The 15,647-nt window shown below is 41.4% G+C and overlaps 2 protein-coding genes across 6 annotated transcripts in view; one reads left to right on the top strand and one right to left on the bottom strand.

Annotated features, from left to right (window-relative positions):
• Positions 1-14,954, bottom strand: part of LOC126281254 (very-long-chain (3R)-3-hydroxyacyl-CoA dehydratase) — a 165,805-nt gene extending 150,851 nt beyond the window's left edge. Inside the window, exon 1 of one of the 5 annotated variants that reach the window (XM_049980047.1) lies at positions 14,571-14,954. The gene's annotated coding sequence lies outside the window, so the exon portion shown is untranslated. Of the gene's footprint in view, positions 1-559; positions 655-14,570 lie in introns of those variants that run through there. The other 4 variants (XM_049980048.1, XM_049980050.1, XM_049980051.1 and 1 more) reach the window with 4 other exon arrangements.
• The window catches only part of LOC126281253 (28S ribosomal protein S30, mitochondrial), a 59,379-nt gene continuing 58,666 nt past the window's right edge, over positions 14,935-15,647 (top strand). The window contains exon 1 of the mRNA XM_049980045.1: positions 14,935-15,473. Coding sequence (XP_049836002.1) covers positions 14,998-15,473 — 476 coding nt within the window. The 5' untranslated portion in view covers positions 14,935-14,997. The remainder of the gene's footprint in view (positions 15,474-15,647) is intronic.

Raw genomic sequence — 15,647 nt, 5'->3', positions numbered from 1 at the left:
TTTCGTGACAGGTTCTATTGTTGACTTGTATATAAGTATAAATTGTGCACTTATAAACATTTGGAAGAAGAACTACTAGGATTCTTAAAGTATTTACTTGGCTCTACTCAAAAACATTACCAAAGCCAGCTGTTGATTAATTCCAAAATAATTACCAGATTTGTCAAAAGTATTGTCTGTATAACTATATATGTTTATTTCATTATTTTAACAAATAATTTGGCCTAACTTTTGTGATAGGAGGAACTGTTAAGAAAAAGGAATTTTTCAATGTATTCAGTTAATTGAGTAAGTTATATTTAACTGTAATTTCTGTAACTTAAACATCGAACAATGTATAGTTTCAGTGCCTATTATTGTGAGGATATATGAAGGACTGATTTTTGGCCCCGACACAAGACAATCTGCGGCTGATTTTCAGACATGAAACATATTTTGGTTAGAATAACAACAATGCATCAACTTAACAGTGGAATAAATGTAACACAAATAGGTCATGTGTTAGAACAATTAATGAAAATATCTGTTCAGTTTATTTGAACAATAGTGTCACACATACCGTATTATTCTGCAAGAACTGTGAACTGTCTGGTTATGTTTTTACTGCTCACAGATATTAAACAGCAAACTATTGTAGCAGTATTCTGATGTTGCCTGCAACCTATTAATGAGGCTTATCAATCAACCTTTACCAATAGTGAACTGACCATATAACTGTGTAATATTGGGCGGGGGGGGGGGGGGGGGATGAACACTGAAAGTAAAGAACTGTGAAACGCAATTGGGCACCTGTTGCCTGCACCATTTACATTAGTCAGTGTTGAACTTCCAGAAACATCACAAAGTGGCACTCACCCACAGAGGGTGATGTGCATTAAGGTCCCTGAGGAGGAGATAAGGGGGAAGCAGTTGCTGTATTAAGGTAGACAGTTCAAAATAAGGAAGTGGCATACCTGGAGGGAGGCAGAAATTGCAAATGGTGATTGCTCGGGTCATTTGCACTCTTATCACTATTGCTTCCAGGTTGGTACGAAGCGGTATCAAGTCACTAACGACATCGGTGTGAATCAAAGTGGAGATCCCTCCAAATGCTATCTTGTGCCCGGCAAGCTTCCGACAGAATCCTGGAGTGTGATCATCACGGAAGTGCATTTCTTGAAGAACAAGACAGATTGAAGAATAAAAGGAAACAAATTGTTGTATTTCTGGTAAGTGATTGTAATATCAGTTGCAATGCCACTGAATTATCATGTGGAAAGAGTCCAGGCTAGGCATAAAGAAGTTTAGGGGATGTCACGTCACTGGGTCAGTAGTCGTCACCGACAAGAATGGGGTGACATCCATAAAACAGGGGCTGATTTGCAATGAGGAGGAGGGACAAACCCCATTGGGATGCCAGGGAAGCCTAGTCCTTAGACCTGTGCTGCTTATTCTTCTCCCTTGGAGGGAAGGAGGGAGGAAGTGTTATCAGTATGGGATTAGGTGGCAGAGAAATTGGACAGAGACCAAGTGGCTTCGGAGCCCTCAGAGCTTCCTGCCTTGAGAACGCCGGAGAGCAGTGTTCCGAGAGGAAGTCCCATCCCCAACAGGAGCCAGAGAAGAGGATTTCTTCTCTGGCCATGGAGGAGGAGGAGGAGGAGCAGGGGGGGTAGGAGACAGGAGCCGTCTGGGGTGGAGAGAGGAGGGGGAAGGAAAGGAAAAGGGGCAGGATGGAGGGTAAGTAAGAGGGAGGACGATGGGAAGACATAACTGAGACAAAGGTAGATGAAAGATTCACAGGGTGAAGTCTGTCAAAACTTCTTCAGGCCTCAAAGTAGCTGAGATGGTCAAATATCATTATTTCCTGGATTCTTTTTTCTTTGTATATAGTGGACACTCTAGTGAGCAGGGAGAATGTAGGCCAAAGGAGTTTACACAGTAATGTGACGGGGTACAAGAGCTCCCCACATGAAGAGAGCGGCCACAGTCACCACAGACAGAAATGCGAGATGCTTTTAATAGTTTCCACAATGAAACATTGTCTCAAAATATGCTAGAAAACCCAAAGAGGTTCTAGCCATATGTAGCGTACACCAGTGGCAAAAAACAGTCAATACCGTCACTATGTGTTAGCGATGGAACTGTTACCGATGATGGTGCCACTAAAGTGGAGTTAGTCAATGCAGTTTTCCATAACTCCTTCACGAAAGAAGATGAAGTAAATATTCCAGAATTCAAAACCAGAACAGCTGTTAGCATGAGTGATGTAAAAGTAGATATCTTAGGTGTTGCAAAACAGCTCAAATAACTTAAGAGAGGCAAGTCTCCCAGTCCAGATGGTATACCAATCAGGTTACTTTCAGAGTATGCAGACATTATAGCACCTTTCTTAGCAATCATATACAACCCTTCACTTGACGAAAGGTCTGTTCCTAAAGACTGGAAAGTAGCACAGGTCACACCAATATTCAAGAAGGGAAATATGACTAACCCATTGATATACAGACCTATACCACTGACTTCAATTTACAGTAGGATTTCGGAGCATATACTGTGCTCTAACATTATGAATCACCTTGAAGAAAATGACTTATTGATACATAATCAATACGGATTTAGAAAATATTGTTCTTGTGCAACACAGCTAGCTCTTTATACCCATGAAGTAATGAGTGCTGTCAACAAGGGATCTCAGATCTATTCCATATTCCTTCATTTCCAGAAGGTTTTTGATACCGTTCCTCACAAGCGACTATTAATCAAATTGCGTGCATATGGTGTATCATCTCAGTTGTGTGACTGGATTCGTGATTTCCTCTCAGAGGGGTCACAGTTCGTAGTGACAGACGGTAAACCATCAAGTCGAACAGAAGTGATATCTGGCGTTTCGCAAAGGTAGTGTCATAGGCCCTCTGCTGTTCCTGATTTATATAAATGATCTAGATGATAATCTGAGCAGCCCCCTTAGACTGTTTGCAGATGATTCTGTAATTTACCATCTAGTAAAATCATCAGACTATCAATTCCAATTACAAAATGATCTAGAGAGAATTTCTGTATGGTGCGAAAAGTGGCAATTTGCACTAAACAAAGAAAAGTGCTAGGCCATCCACATAGGTACTAAAAGAAAGCCGATAAATGTTGGGTATATGATCAATCGCACAAATCTAAGGGCTGTCGTTCCAACTAAATACCTAGGAATTACAACTACAAGCAACTTAAATTGGAAAGACCACATAGATAATATTGTGGGGAAGGCAAAGCAAAGACTGCACTTTGTTGGCAGAACACTTAGAAGATGCGACAAACCCACTAAAGAGACAGCCTACATTACACTTGTCTGTCCTCTGCTGAAATATTGTTGCGTGGTGTGGGATCCTTACCAGGTAGGATTGATGGTGGACATTGAAAAAGTCCAAAGAAGGGCAGCTCGTTTTGTGCTATCGCGTAATAGGGGTGTGGGTGTCACTGATATGATACGCAAGTTGGGATGGCAACACTGAAACAAAGGTGTTTTTCTTTGCAGTGAGATCTATTTTCGAAATTTCATTCACCAACTTTCTCTTTCAAATGTGAAAATATTTTGTTGACACCCATCTACATGAGGAAAAATGATCATCATAATAAAATAAGAGAAATTAGAGCTTGAACGGAAAGATTTAGGTGTTCCTTTTTCCCACGTGCCATTCGAAAGTGGATTGGTAGAGAAGTAGTACAAAAATGGTTCGATGAACCCTCTGCCAGGCACTTAAGCGTGAGCTGCAGAATAACCATGTAGATGTAGATGTACAAATGGCATCGCATCACGAGGACATGTGGCCAAACTTGAGGCAACAGAAGCAATGCATAGGAGGTGGAATGTATGGTTTGATGTCGCAGCTGTTTACCATCACCTTAACTTTCTCGAGCAGGGCATCCCTCTCCAAGGCCAGGACAAAAGTGGCAGTGTCTGCACAATTGTCCTTAGGGCCTCTCTGGACATGCTGGATGAAGTGAATGCCATGTTGTTCCAGATTTGCATTAAGTTCATCATCAGACTGGAGGAGAAGGTCCCTGTGGAAAATTACACCCCATGTCATATTGAGAGACTTGTGAGGAGTGATATCCACTGGGATGCCTCCTAAATGGTTGCAGGCAGAGAGGGAGGCCGACTGGCTAGCAGAAGTTGTCTTTAAAAGGAAGAGCCAGATCTCTCTCACAGATTCAACCCTATCAAACTTGTGCCCAACAGGTGGCGGCAAAAATCTCCCTGTCAGTCCTGGTGCAGACTGGGAACTGCGGAAAGGGTTTTGCCCCAAACCAGCAGGCTTAGCCCTCCTCCCAGCAGATAACTTGAGAGGGGGAGGGGGGGGGGAGGTAGGCCGGAAAGAGAAAAACAGCAACTGAGACAAAACGTCTGCCCTGGTACAACCCACTCCCATCAGGTTCTTGCCTTGTGGGTGTGTGGGTGCCACAGAGCCACAGCCACATGGCATGATGGTCGTTACTGGGAGTTCTGATGCCCTGAAAAGATAGGCTACCACTGCTAGACTTTCACAAGGCATTCACAGCGCTGGTACCGGCAGTGTGATCCGTGAGGTGTCAGGAAGCTCTAGATGGATACATAACAGCCCCACCACATGGACTGGCTACTGAGCTGGTGATGTAGCAAGGAGGCAAAAGGGCTATGGGGGAGGAACCACACACTAGGGAGGGACTTCTTCCCCATCTGGCTCATGCTACATGTGTCAAATTTAGAGTTGGAGGTCAAACGCATAAGGAGGACAGAAAAAGAAAAACCAAAAATGGGGAGGAAAAGCAAGCAAACAAAAGCCACAAGACAAAACGAAGTCAGGAGGATAGCCAAGTGGGGATAAAAACACCATGAGATGAAAAGGAAGGGGCAAAGGGAAATGAATAACGGCAGGGATGGTGAAAGAAGGGGAAGGTAAGGAAGCCTGGAAAACAAGAAATACAGCAATAGCTCGGGGACCTGTGTGCGCCACAGACATACCCACTAAAGAGCTAGGGGCCCCCTGGGGGTGGGGGGTGTCTTGAAAAGAGATTGCAAGATGAGCATCAACAAAAGTTAAACATGGATAGTACTACACTCCTGGAAATAGAAAAAAGAACACATTGACACCGGTGTGTCAGACCCACCATACTTGCTCCGGACACTGCGAGAGGGCTGAACAAGCAATGATCACACGCACGGCACAGCGGACACACCAGGAACCGCGGTGTTGGCCGTCGAATGGCGCTAGCTGCGCAGCATTTGTGCACCGCCGCTGTCAGTGTCAGCCAGTTTGCCGTGGCATACGGAGCTCCATCGCAGTCTTTAACACTGGTAGCATGCCGCGTGCTCAACACGTGGGGCGTGAGGTCTCCACAGTACATCGATGTTGTCGCCAGTGGTCGGCGGAAGGTGCACGTGCCCGTCGACCTGGGACCGGACCTCAGCGACGCACGGATGCACGCCAAGACCGTAGGATCCTACGCAGTGCCGTAGGGGACCGCACCGCCACTTCCCAGCAAATTAGGGACACTGTTGCTCCTGGGGTATCGGCGAGGACCATTCGCAACCGTCTCCATGAAGCTGGGCTACGGTCCCGCACACCGTTAGGCCGTCTTCCGCTCACGCCCCAACATCGTGCAGCCCGCCTCCAGTGGTGTCGCGACAGGCGTGAATGGAGGGACGAATGGAGACGCGTCGTCTTCAGCGATGAGAGTCGCTTCTGCCTTGGTGCCAATGATGGTCGTATGCGTGTTTGGCGCCGTGCAGGTGAGCGCCACAATCAGGACTGCATACGACCGAGGCACACAGGGCCAACACCCGGCATCATGGAGTGGGGAGCGATCTCCTACACAGGCCGTACACCTCTGGTGATAGTCGAGGGGACACTGAATAGTGCACGGTACATCCAGACTGTCATCGAACCCATCGTTCTACCATTCCCAGACCGGCAAGGGAACTTGCTGTTCCAACAGGACAATGCACGTCCGCATGTATCCCATGCCACCCAACGTGCTCTAGAAGGTGTAAGTCAACTACCCTGGTCAGCAAGATCTCCGGATCTGTCCCCCATTGAGCGTGTTTGGGACTGGATGAAGCGTCGTCTCACGCGGTCTGCACGTCCAGCACGAACGCTGGTCCAACTGAGGCGCCAGGTGGAAATGGCATGGCAAGCCGTTCCACAGGACTACATCCAGCATCTCTACGATCGTCTCCATGGGAGAATAGCAGCCTGCATTGCTGCGAAAGGTGGATATACACTGTACTAGTGCCGACATTGTGCATGCTCTGTTGCCTGTGTCTATGTGCCTGTGGTTCTGTCAGTGTGATCGTGTGATGTATCTGACCCCAGGAATGTGTCAATAAAGTTTCCCCTTCCTGGGACAATGAATTCACGGTGTTCTTATTTCAATTTCCAGGAGTGTATATCATCGAGTTAAATCAAGTGTTGCTAAGGGAATTTTATTAGGAGGAGACACACTAAAAGTAGTAGATGAGTTTTGCTATTTGAGTATTACAATAACTAATGATGGTCGAAGCAAGGAGGATGTAAAACATGGACTGACAATGGCAAGAAAAGCATTTCTGAAGAGGAGAAAATTGTCAACACTGGACACAGATTTAAGAGTTAGGAAGTTTCTCCTGAAGGCATATCTCTGAAGTGTAGCCTTGTATGGAAGTGATATGTGCACAATAATCAGTTGAGGCGAGAAGAGATAGTACAATTTTAAAAGAAGTGCTACAGAAGAATGCTGAATATTACCTGGGTAGTTGATATAACTAATGAGGAAGTACTGAATAGAACTCTCTCTCTCTCTCTCTCTCTCTCTCTCTCTCTCTCTCTCTCTCTCTCTCTCTCTGTGTGTGTGTGTGTGTGTGTGTGTGTGTGTGTGTGTGTGTGTGTGTGTGTGTGTGTGTTTACGTCTTATCTTCAAGAGAGTGAGAGTTCAGTTTCTTCAGCATCTCTACAACACTGTCCCATGGTTCAAACAAAATTGTGAGAATTAGTGCTGCATTTCTCTGTATACGTTCAACTGTCAATTTAGTATGGAGGGAAATGTAGGGGGATAAAAACTGTACTGTGGGCAAATGATGCATACAGCAAGCAGGTTCACATGGATGTAGTTTGCAGTAGTTATATGGAGATGAAGAGGCTTGCACAGGATAGACTAGCATACAGCAGCAGCAGCAGCAGCAGCAGCAGCAACAACAACAACAACAACAACAACAACAACAACAATATGAGGGCCACTTAACACAGTTTCTGTCATCAGTCAGTGTCTGTCATTTCTGCTCCTATCCTCTCATAGCAGCACTCACACCTAATATACTCAATTACTACTTGGATATGTTCCAATATCTGTCTTCCAGTCCTCCATGTTTCCCTCTACGATGGAAGTTATTTCCTGTGTCTTATACATTTTCTGGAATCCTGTCCACTCTTCCAGTCAGTGTTTTACATATATTCCTTTCCTTGGTGAGTCTACAGGTCTGATACTATTAGACTTCTTTTAGTGAGGAACTTCTCACTGTCTCCAGTAATCTGCTTCGTATATCCTCCTTGCTTATTCCAACTTGCATAGCTGTTCAAGGTAGAGAATTCATTCACTTTGTTTACTATATGGACCCACTTATGATGTTAAACAATGGAAAATCCAGAATGGAATAATGACAGTATTATGAAAAAGGTAGACTGCTACTCAACATATAGCGGAGATGTTGAGTCACTGATACGACAACATAATGACTGTCAGACAGGTAGATTTTGGCTAAAGGTCTTCAATGTCTCTGGCTGCCAAGACCAGATTGCAAGCAGTTGGGCATGATGGGAGGAGTAATCTGGGTGGTGGGGTAAGGAGGAGGCTGGAGTGGGGAGGAATCAATCTTTTTGTTGTGCCTATCTGCGACTCAATGTCTCTGCTAGACAGTGAGTAGTAATCTATCCTTTTTGCAATACTGTCATTTACGATGTTAATCAAACAATGGAAGATCCAGGATGGTAAGTAACAATATTATGGAAAGGAAAGTTGCTACTCACCATATAGTGGAGATACTGAGTCGCAGAAAGGCACAACAGTCTTTTTCATAATATTATTACATTTATGACGTTAAATTGAAAGCTAATCTCAAATTTTACTACTCTTCCTTCCTTTCATCTTTCTTTGGTTTTTCCATAATCTGTGTTCAGTAAGCTGTTCATTCCATTCAACAGGTCCCGTAATCTTTACTCACTTTCATTGAAGTCAGCAATGTCATCAATGAATATTATCATTGATATCCTTTTACTATGAACCTTCCATTTATTTCCATCATCTCATTACTACTTTTTTTTATCCACAGGTTGAACAGTGGCGGAGACGAGATTGCATCCCTGACTTATTAGCTTTTTCATCTTCTCTCTCAGTCTCAGATCCCTCTTGCACGCCATTGGTTCTTGAGCATACTGTGTACTACATGACTTTCCCTAAAGTTTAAGCATATTTTTCCGAGAATCTGGAATGTCTTTAATGATTTTATATTGTCAAACACTTTTTCTAGGTTGATACTTCTATGAAAGTGTCTTTATTGTGTAAAAGTATCACTCCCATCTATTTTGCTGCTTATCCATTGGATTCTGTGGGCCCATGCATGCCATAGCTAACTGGCCATGGAAAGAGTCAGTATATAGTTTACAGATTACTGATCAGAACATTTATAAACTAACAAACTAATACAATACAAAAATTGCAGGAGAGGATATAAATAAATAACTCATTAGAGAAAAAAAGTTTTCAACTACTGCGACATGTTCCTATACAGAACATGAGTCAGTCACAAGGAAACTTTTCAACTTGGACTTGAATACTTGAATACTTAGGGTCCCCCCCCCCCCCCCCCCCCACTCCCTTTTTTCAGTTCTGCTAGAACTCTACTAAAAAAGAACCTACTGAATAGTGCACATTTTACTGTAAAATGCTTATGAAAGAGTCATCCAATTCATATTTTTGTCTGCTCACTGAATGAATCTTGCATTTTCTTCTGAATGTGTCAATAATGTAAACACCAAATTACATGACAGATATATGTACCACAATGGTCAGTCAGAACTGAAGAAGCCAGAGGAAGAAAGTGCTAACCCTCCATTTCATTACAATTAGAATAATCACCCTATCCATGTATTTTCGAATACACTACATACTAGTTACACAGTACTGCAATGAAGTTGTTTCTACTGAATTGTTTTTTTCTTATTGTATTTATATCCTAGTCTTTAAATTAACATGCAATACCTCAACAAATCCTCTATTGGGTTAGCACTTTCTTCCATAGACCCCTTCAAATGCAAGGCACCTGAACAACGCTTACATGAAGTCGCAGCACAGATCAGTTGAACCACCCTCTTCTGTCCTAAGAATATTTCTAGTGAGTGCACACAGAGTTGCTCAACATATAACCCCATATGAGATAATCCAGTGGATATTATTCTTAAAGTGAAAATAGAAGCATTCAGTATCCACACAATATTTTGAATGTGATACTTCCAACTACACTCACGCCAAAGTATTTAAAATGGTCAACTTTACTGACTGTTTGAGATGCTTGAGACAATAAAGTTTTACTATTACAGAGTTCCATGTTAGAAATTGTATGCATTGCATTTTGTTACTATTAAGAATTAACCTGTTATTACAGAGTAACATGTTGAGATCACCTACGACTCTGTTAGTTACGTCATTTATACCTCATTCCATGTCTTTCACAATAATAATTAGGTCATCTGCACACATTAATGCTTTTGAGCAATCTGCCACATTTAGTGGCAAGTGATATATCAAGAAAAACAACGGACACAGAACAGAACCTTGTGGCCCGCCCACTTTATTTGACCCGAGTCAGATTAATATCTCTTCCCTGTTTGCTTACACTGTAACACAACCTTCTGCTTCATTCTTTCCTGCTGTGAAGTAAATAATTGTTCAGTTCTCTCCCTAATCCCATAATATTCAAATAATGCAAAAGTGTTGTATGGTCCACACAGTCAAATGCTTTTGTTAAATCAAAGAAAGTACCTATTGCCTTCAATTTGTCATTTAGCCCTGATAGTGTTTCCCACACAAAATAATAAACTCCATTTTCTGAGGATACCCCTTTCCTGACACTAAACTGTGAGCCTGACAGCAAATTATCTGTACGAGATATGCCACTACTCCCTATACATTGCTTTCTCAAAAAATTTGAAAAGACTGGTGGCATAAACAATGGTTGGTTCTCTCTCTCTCTCTCTCTCTCTCTCTCTCTCTCTCTCTCTCTCTCTCTCTATCTTCCTTTCTATGAAGTGGTTTCATTATTGAGTATCTGGGTCCGTCACAAAACTGACCACTCTTGACACACACTTTATACAGATGCCTGTGTACAGAACTGAAGTATGGTGGACTGATCTTCATACTCCTGCATGAAATTTCATCATATCCACAGGAGTCTCATCTGTCTCCATAGTTCAATGGTCAGCAAGTCTGGTTGCTTTGTGGATGGTCTGGGTTCGTTTTCAGGTACCACCAGGGATTTTTCCTCAGTGGGGAGACTGGTATGGTACAATCAGCCTAGAGAGCACTTGAGGAGCTATTTGAATGAGAAGTAGTGGCTCCAAGGACAAGGATGCTAAATAACAGCTAGGAGAGAAGTGTGCTGATCCCATGCCCTCTCATACTGCATTCAATGACACCACTGGCAGAGGGTGACAAAGCGGTCAGTCATTCCCAATTTGCTCATTAGGGCCACAGTGCAGAGCTTTGCTTTTTTTCCCTTTTTTCCCATGGAAATCGTTATTCTTTAATGATGTAATATTTGACTCAGTTTCATCTTTGCTTGCTTGTTGTAGCTGCATGTGATGCAGTTGTTTCCTAGCACCAGCTTACAGGCTCTGCATTTTTACCTGTACCAATAGAATTTTAAGTTGCTGACTACAGAAAAAATGTGATTATTAAATATTTTGCATAGTTCTGGTGGATCACTAACAGTTCCATTCTCAAAGAGAGAATGTTTAATATGTTTAGCACCCTCATTCTGCCTGATATTTCTTTCACAACTGACCATATCATTTTAATTTTGTTCTGGGAGGTATTTATTCTCTTGGTGTAATGCACTGTTTTAGCCAGTCTGGTGAAATTTCTCAGCATTCCTTAGTATTGTCTGCAATTAAATTCTGTAACTGGGCTCTGACTCCAACATATTATAATGCCATTAGTTAGCCAAATCTGGTACTTATTAGTGTGTACTAACACCTGAAATATTTTAATGGAAAAGAACTATCTAAGAACATGGAAAAGGTATTTATCCTTCAAGTCATCTGTTTTGTAGATTTCTTGACAGGTTTACACTTCTACACCACATCTACAACCACACTTTTCAAACCTCTGAAGTGCATGGCACAGGTACAGCCCATTGTACCGGTTATTGGGGTTTATTTCATTAACATATGTAGCATGGGAAGAATTACGTTTAAATGCCTCTGCACATGCTGCAATTAATTTAATCTTGTCCTCACAATCCCTATGCGAGTGATACATAGGCAGATGTCAATGAACGCCAGTTCCCTGAAATTTTGTACATAGGCTTTCTGACTTTCTTGAGATAGTTTACGTCTTATCTTCAAGACAGTGCAAGATCAGTTTCTTCAGCATCTCTGCAACACTGTCCCATGATTCAAACAAAATTGTGAGAATTAGTGCTGCATTTCTCTGTATACGTTCAATATCCCAGGTTGGTCCTATATGGTACAGATTCCACACACTTTGGCAATATTCTAGAATCCATCACACAGGTGATTTGCAAACAATCTCCTTTGTAGACTGATAGCATTTTCCCAGTACTCAACCAATAAACTGAAGTCTATCACCCACTTTGCCACGTGTGAACCTATGATATCATTGTATTTCATATCCCTACAAAGTGTTACACCAAGGTACTTGTACGAGTTCGGTGATTCCAACCTTGACTCACTGATATTATAGACATAGGATACTATGTTTTTCTATTTTGTGAAGTGCACAGTTTCACATTTCTGAACATTTAAAGCAAGTTGCCAATCTTTACACCACTTTGAAATTTAATCAAAATCTGTGAATATTTAGGTAGCTTCTATCAGACAATACTTCGTTATAGATCATGGCAAAAAGTATGAGGTTACCATTAATATTGTCTGCAAGGTAATTAATATACAATCTGAACAGCAAGGATCCTAACACACTTTCCTGGGGCGCACCTGAAGTTACTTCTACATCTGACGATGGCTCTCAATCCACAATAACCTGCTGCATTTTCCCTACCAAAAAACCTCAATCCAGCCACAAATTTTTCTTGAATCACCATACAACTGAATTTTGACAATAAGCATAGATGTGGTGTCAAGTCAAATGCTTTTCTGAAATCAATAAATACTTCATGTACCTACCTTGATCACAGGCTTTTATTATTTTATGGGAGAAAAGTGAGAGTTGGGTTTTGCATGATCAGCGTTTTCGTAATCCATACTGGCTGGCAGGGTTTAATGGCCTGTCACCATCAAAGTAATTAGAGACAGAGAACAAGCTCCGATTGTTTCATGCACGGCGAAGGAAATCGGCTGTGCCCTTTCAAAGGAACCATCCCAGCATTTACTTGGTGTGATTTCAGTAATTCTTGGAAAACCCAAATCAATATGGCGAGACATGGGTTGAACTGCCATCATCCAAAATGCGAGTCCAGTGTGCTACCCACTGCACCACCTCATTCAGTGATTGGCATGGAGGGGGTCATTTGTTCAAGATACCTCATTATGTTTTACCTCAGAATAAGTTCCAAGATTCTACAACACGCCTACGCCACAGACACTGGGTGGTAGTTTTGTGGATCACTTCTGCAACATTTCTTGTAAACGGGTGTGACCTGTGCTTTCTTGCAACTACTGGACACAGTTTTTTGTTCAAGATATCTATGACAGATTATAGTTGGAAGAGGAGTAACTCAACTTCAAAAGTCAGTATTCAATCTGTTTTCAAGCCCTGGAGCTTTGTTTCTCTCAAAACTACTGACACTAACACTTATTTCACTCACCTTTTCACGAGCACAAGGTTCAGTTTTAGCTTTAAATGTCTGCATTGTTACTGGAATTCCTATCTCTGAATCTTTTGTTCATTACTTTGGGATATGACTCAGCATTGATTTCTTTCACTATTAGTACCTATGCATCACAATGATAGGCCAAAACTAATTTTTCTCTCACTGCACTATTCCCTTCCTCCTAGAGGGAAAGTATACAGCCTTTATCCAGTTCCAAGTCAAAAGTAGTCCAGACAGAAAGTTAATACTGAAATCTCAAACAAAATCAATTTCATGTTTTCTTTTTTTATTATTAAAAAAAAGAAAAGAAAAAAGAAGAACCAAGAGCAATGCAGTGTCAAAGACAGGAAAGGGAAACACTTAAATTGAAACTTGGGAATATGTAGAAGCTTATGATGAAAGGTTTTCTCCTTAGCAAATGCAACATCAGAACTACCTCTCTGTTGCTTCCACCAATCCTAAAGCCAATCAGATCATCGATTTTACTTTCTATTCTGCTATATATTAATCTTATTGGTAACCTGAATGAATGAGCAATTAATCTCATTGCACACAATAATTCTCACATTTATCTGCCTTTGCTATCTTGGGGACTGTTTGAATTACAATCTTGCAAAGGTCAGATGATTTGTCTCCAGTTTACTAGATTCTACACACTCAATGAACAATTGTTCAGTTGCTACATCTACAATGAATTTAGAAATTTTGAAAGAATGTTGTCTATCCTTTCTGGTTCATTTGATCACTAGTCTCTAAAGTTCTGTTGAACTCTGGCTATACTACTGGATCCCAGATGTCTTCCAAATTGACATCTATTTCTCTATCATGTCAGCAGACAGATCCTCACCCCTGGAGAGACCCCAATGTGCTCTTTCTTCCTGTCTGCTCCCATCTCTGCAGCCAACACTTCGATTCTCTTTGCACTCATAATGATGACACTTTTGTTTTTAATTTCACTCAAAGGTAGTTTGATTTTTCTATGTGGATGTTAGGTGCAGTACCCAGAACCGACTTTATTAATATTGTGGTGGCAACTAAATCTTTCACCGGTACAGAGTGACATATTACTTTCCACCAAGGAAACTGTTTTTTTCTCAAGCCTTAATGTGTCTGTTAAAGGGTACTTTATACTTCATTACAGAAAGCTTATTAAAAACGTTGTTATTACGGACTGAAAAAAATCAGCTCCTTATATAAGACACATACTAAATTCACGATTAAGTTCGATAAACTTTTGCTGAATCACGCTGTATGGTTCACCGCAGTGACTTGGTCCTACTTTTCACTGTCCTCAAATAACTGATATGTCATTTCGTTCAGTACCGGTAAATTACTACGTTGCGAAAGGTAAATTATTAGCTCGTCTGAAAAGTGGTATTGCGATAAAAAAAATATGTAAGTCTTTCTTTCGGTTTAAACTCAATTTAAAGTCTCGATGCAGCGGAATCTCAGTTAAGAACACTGCAGGTGCTAAAATAGACTAGCTGCCAGAACAAGCGTTTAGAGTACCAATATAACTTACTTTATTTACCCGCTATTAATGCGTGCGATGTTTCTAACGCGAGATACACCTCACAAGCACGTCTCCCAAACAAAACACCTATATTTGTCTCGTCACGCAATATGAACCCGTATAATAACTGCATAGCTCTGAAAAAATACGATGCCTGCAATACCAACATGTTGTGGGAAACTTGTAGCTCATTCATCTGCCTTTTTGCACAGCAGTTTTAATCTCTAGTTGCACACAACACCAGTGAAAATGTTTATGTATAGTAATGGATCAGCTTACGGGTGTTATGAGTCATAAAGAAATGAAAGACTGAAAATTGTCACTCGGAAAATTTCTCTTTCGTGAAATGCCGAAACTGCAGTTAGAGTACTATCTGAGTTAACCTATTAAATGAATAACGCACTTTCGTATTTGTAAACAGTGAGGTTGGTGACAAATGATGGCTGTGGTGTGCGCGTTGCGAGAGAAAGTCGTTCATTTGATAAAGTTAAGACCACAGTGCGTTGCAGCAATTCTTAATAGTGTTAAACATAATTTCAGTGTTAGTGCAAATGAAGCTGAGTATACAGAAAGACCAAAATATCCACCTATTTTAGACCTATCACGGCGAGCCATTAGCGAACGTAAGGAAAGAGAGTGGCACGAAAAGCTCAGGTCTTTGGAAACCGTGGAAGAGAAGCTCTTCGCGTTGAACTTGCCAAGATATTATGGGTGGAGGTCATTACTGCTAACAGAGGGTCATTTACTGTACGATACGTTCAAATTTTTCCGATATATTACGAGAACACAATTTTCTTCTGTTGAAGAACTGCCTTTTAGTTTGGAAAATAATGGCACTTTATCAGATGATTTGTTCAACAAAATTAAGAATGATGTCCAGGACGCACTGGTATTCGAGTACAAATGCAGAAGGTAGTAACTTAATTGTGTTGGTTTTCTTGTATTGTATTCAATGTCCTTATTAGAAAGATGTAGAGCAACTCTTATAATGGAATTTTTCACTCTGCAGCGGAGTATACTCTGATTTGAAACTTCTTGGCAAATTAAAACTGAGTGCCAGACCAAGCCTCAAACTCGGCACCGTTG

This window comes from Schistocerca gregaria, chromosome 7, assembly GCF_023897955.1.
Source record: "Schistocerca gregaria isolate iqSchGreg1 chromosome 7, iqSchGreg1.2, whole genome shotgun sequence".
NCBI classification, from domain to species: Eukaryota; Metazoa; Arthropoda; class Insecta; order Orthoptera; family Acrididae; genus Schistocerca; species Schistocerca gregaria.
The sequence above is the reverse complement of the archived record's forward strand: the minus strand, read 5'-3'. Positions and strand labels throughout refer to the sequence as shown.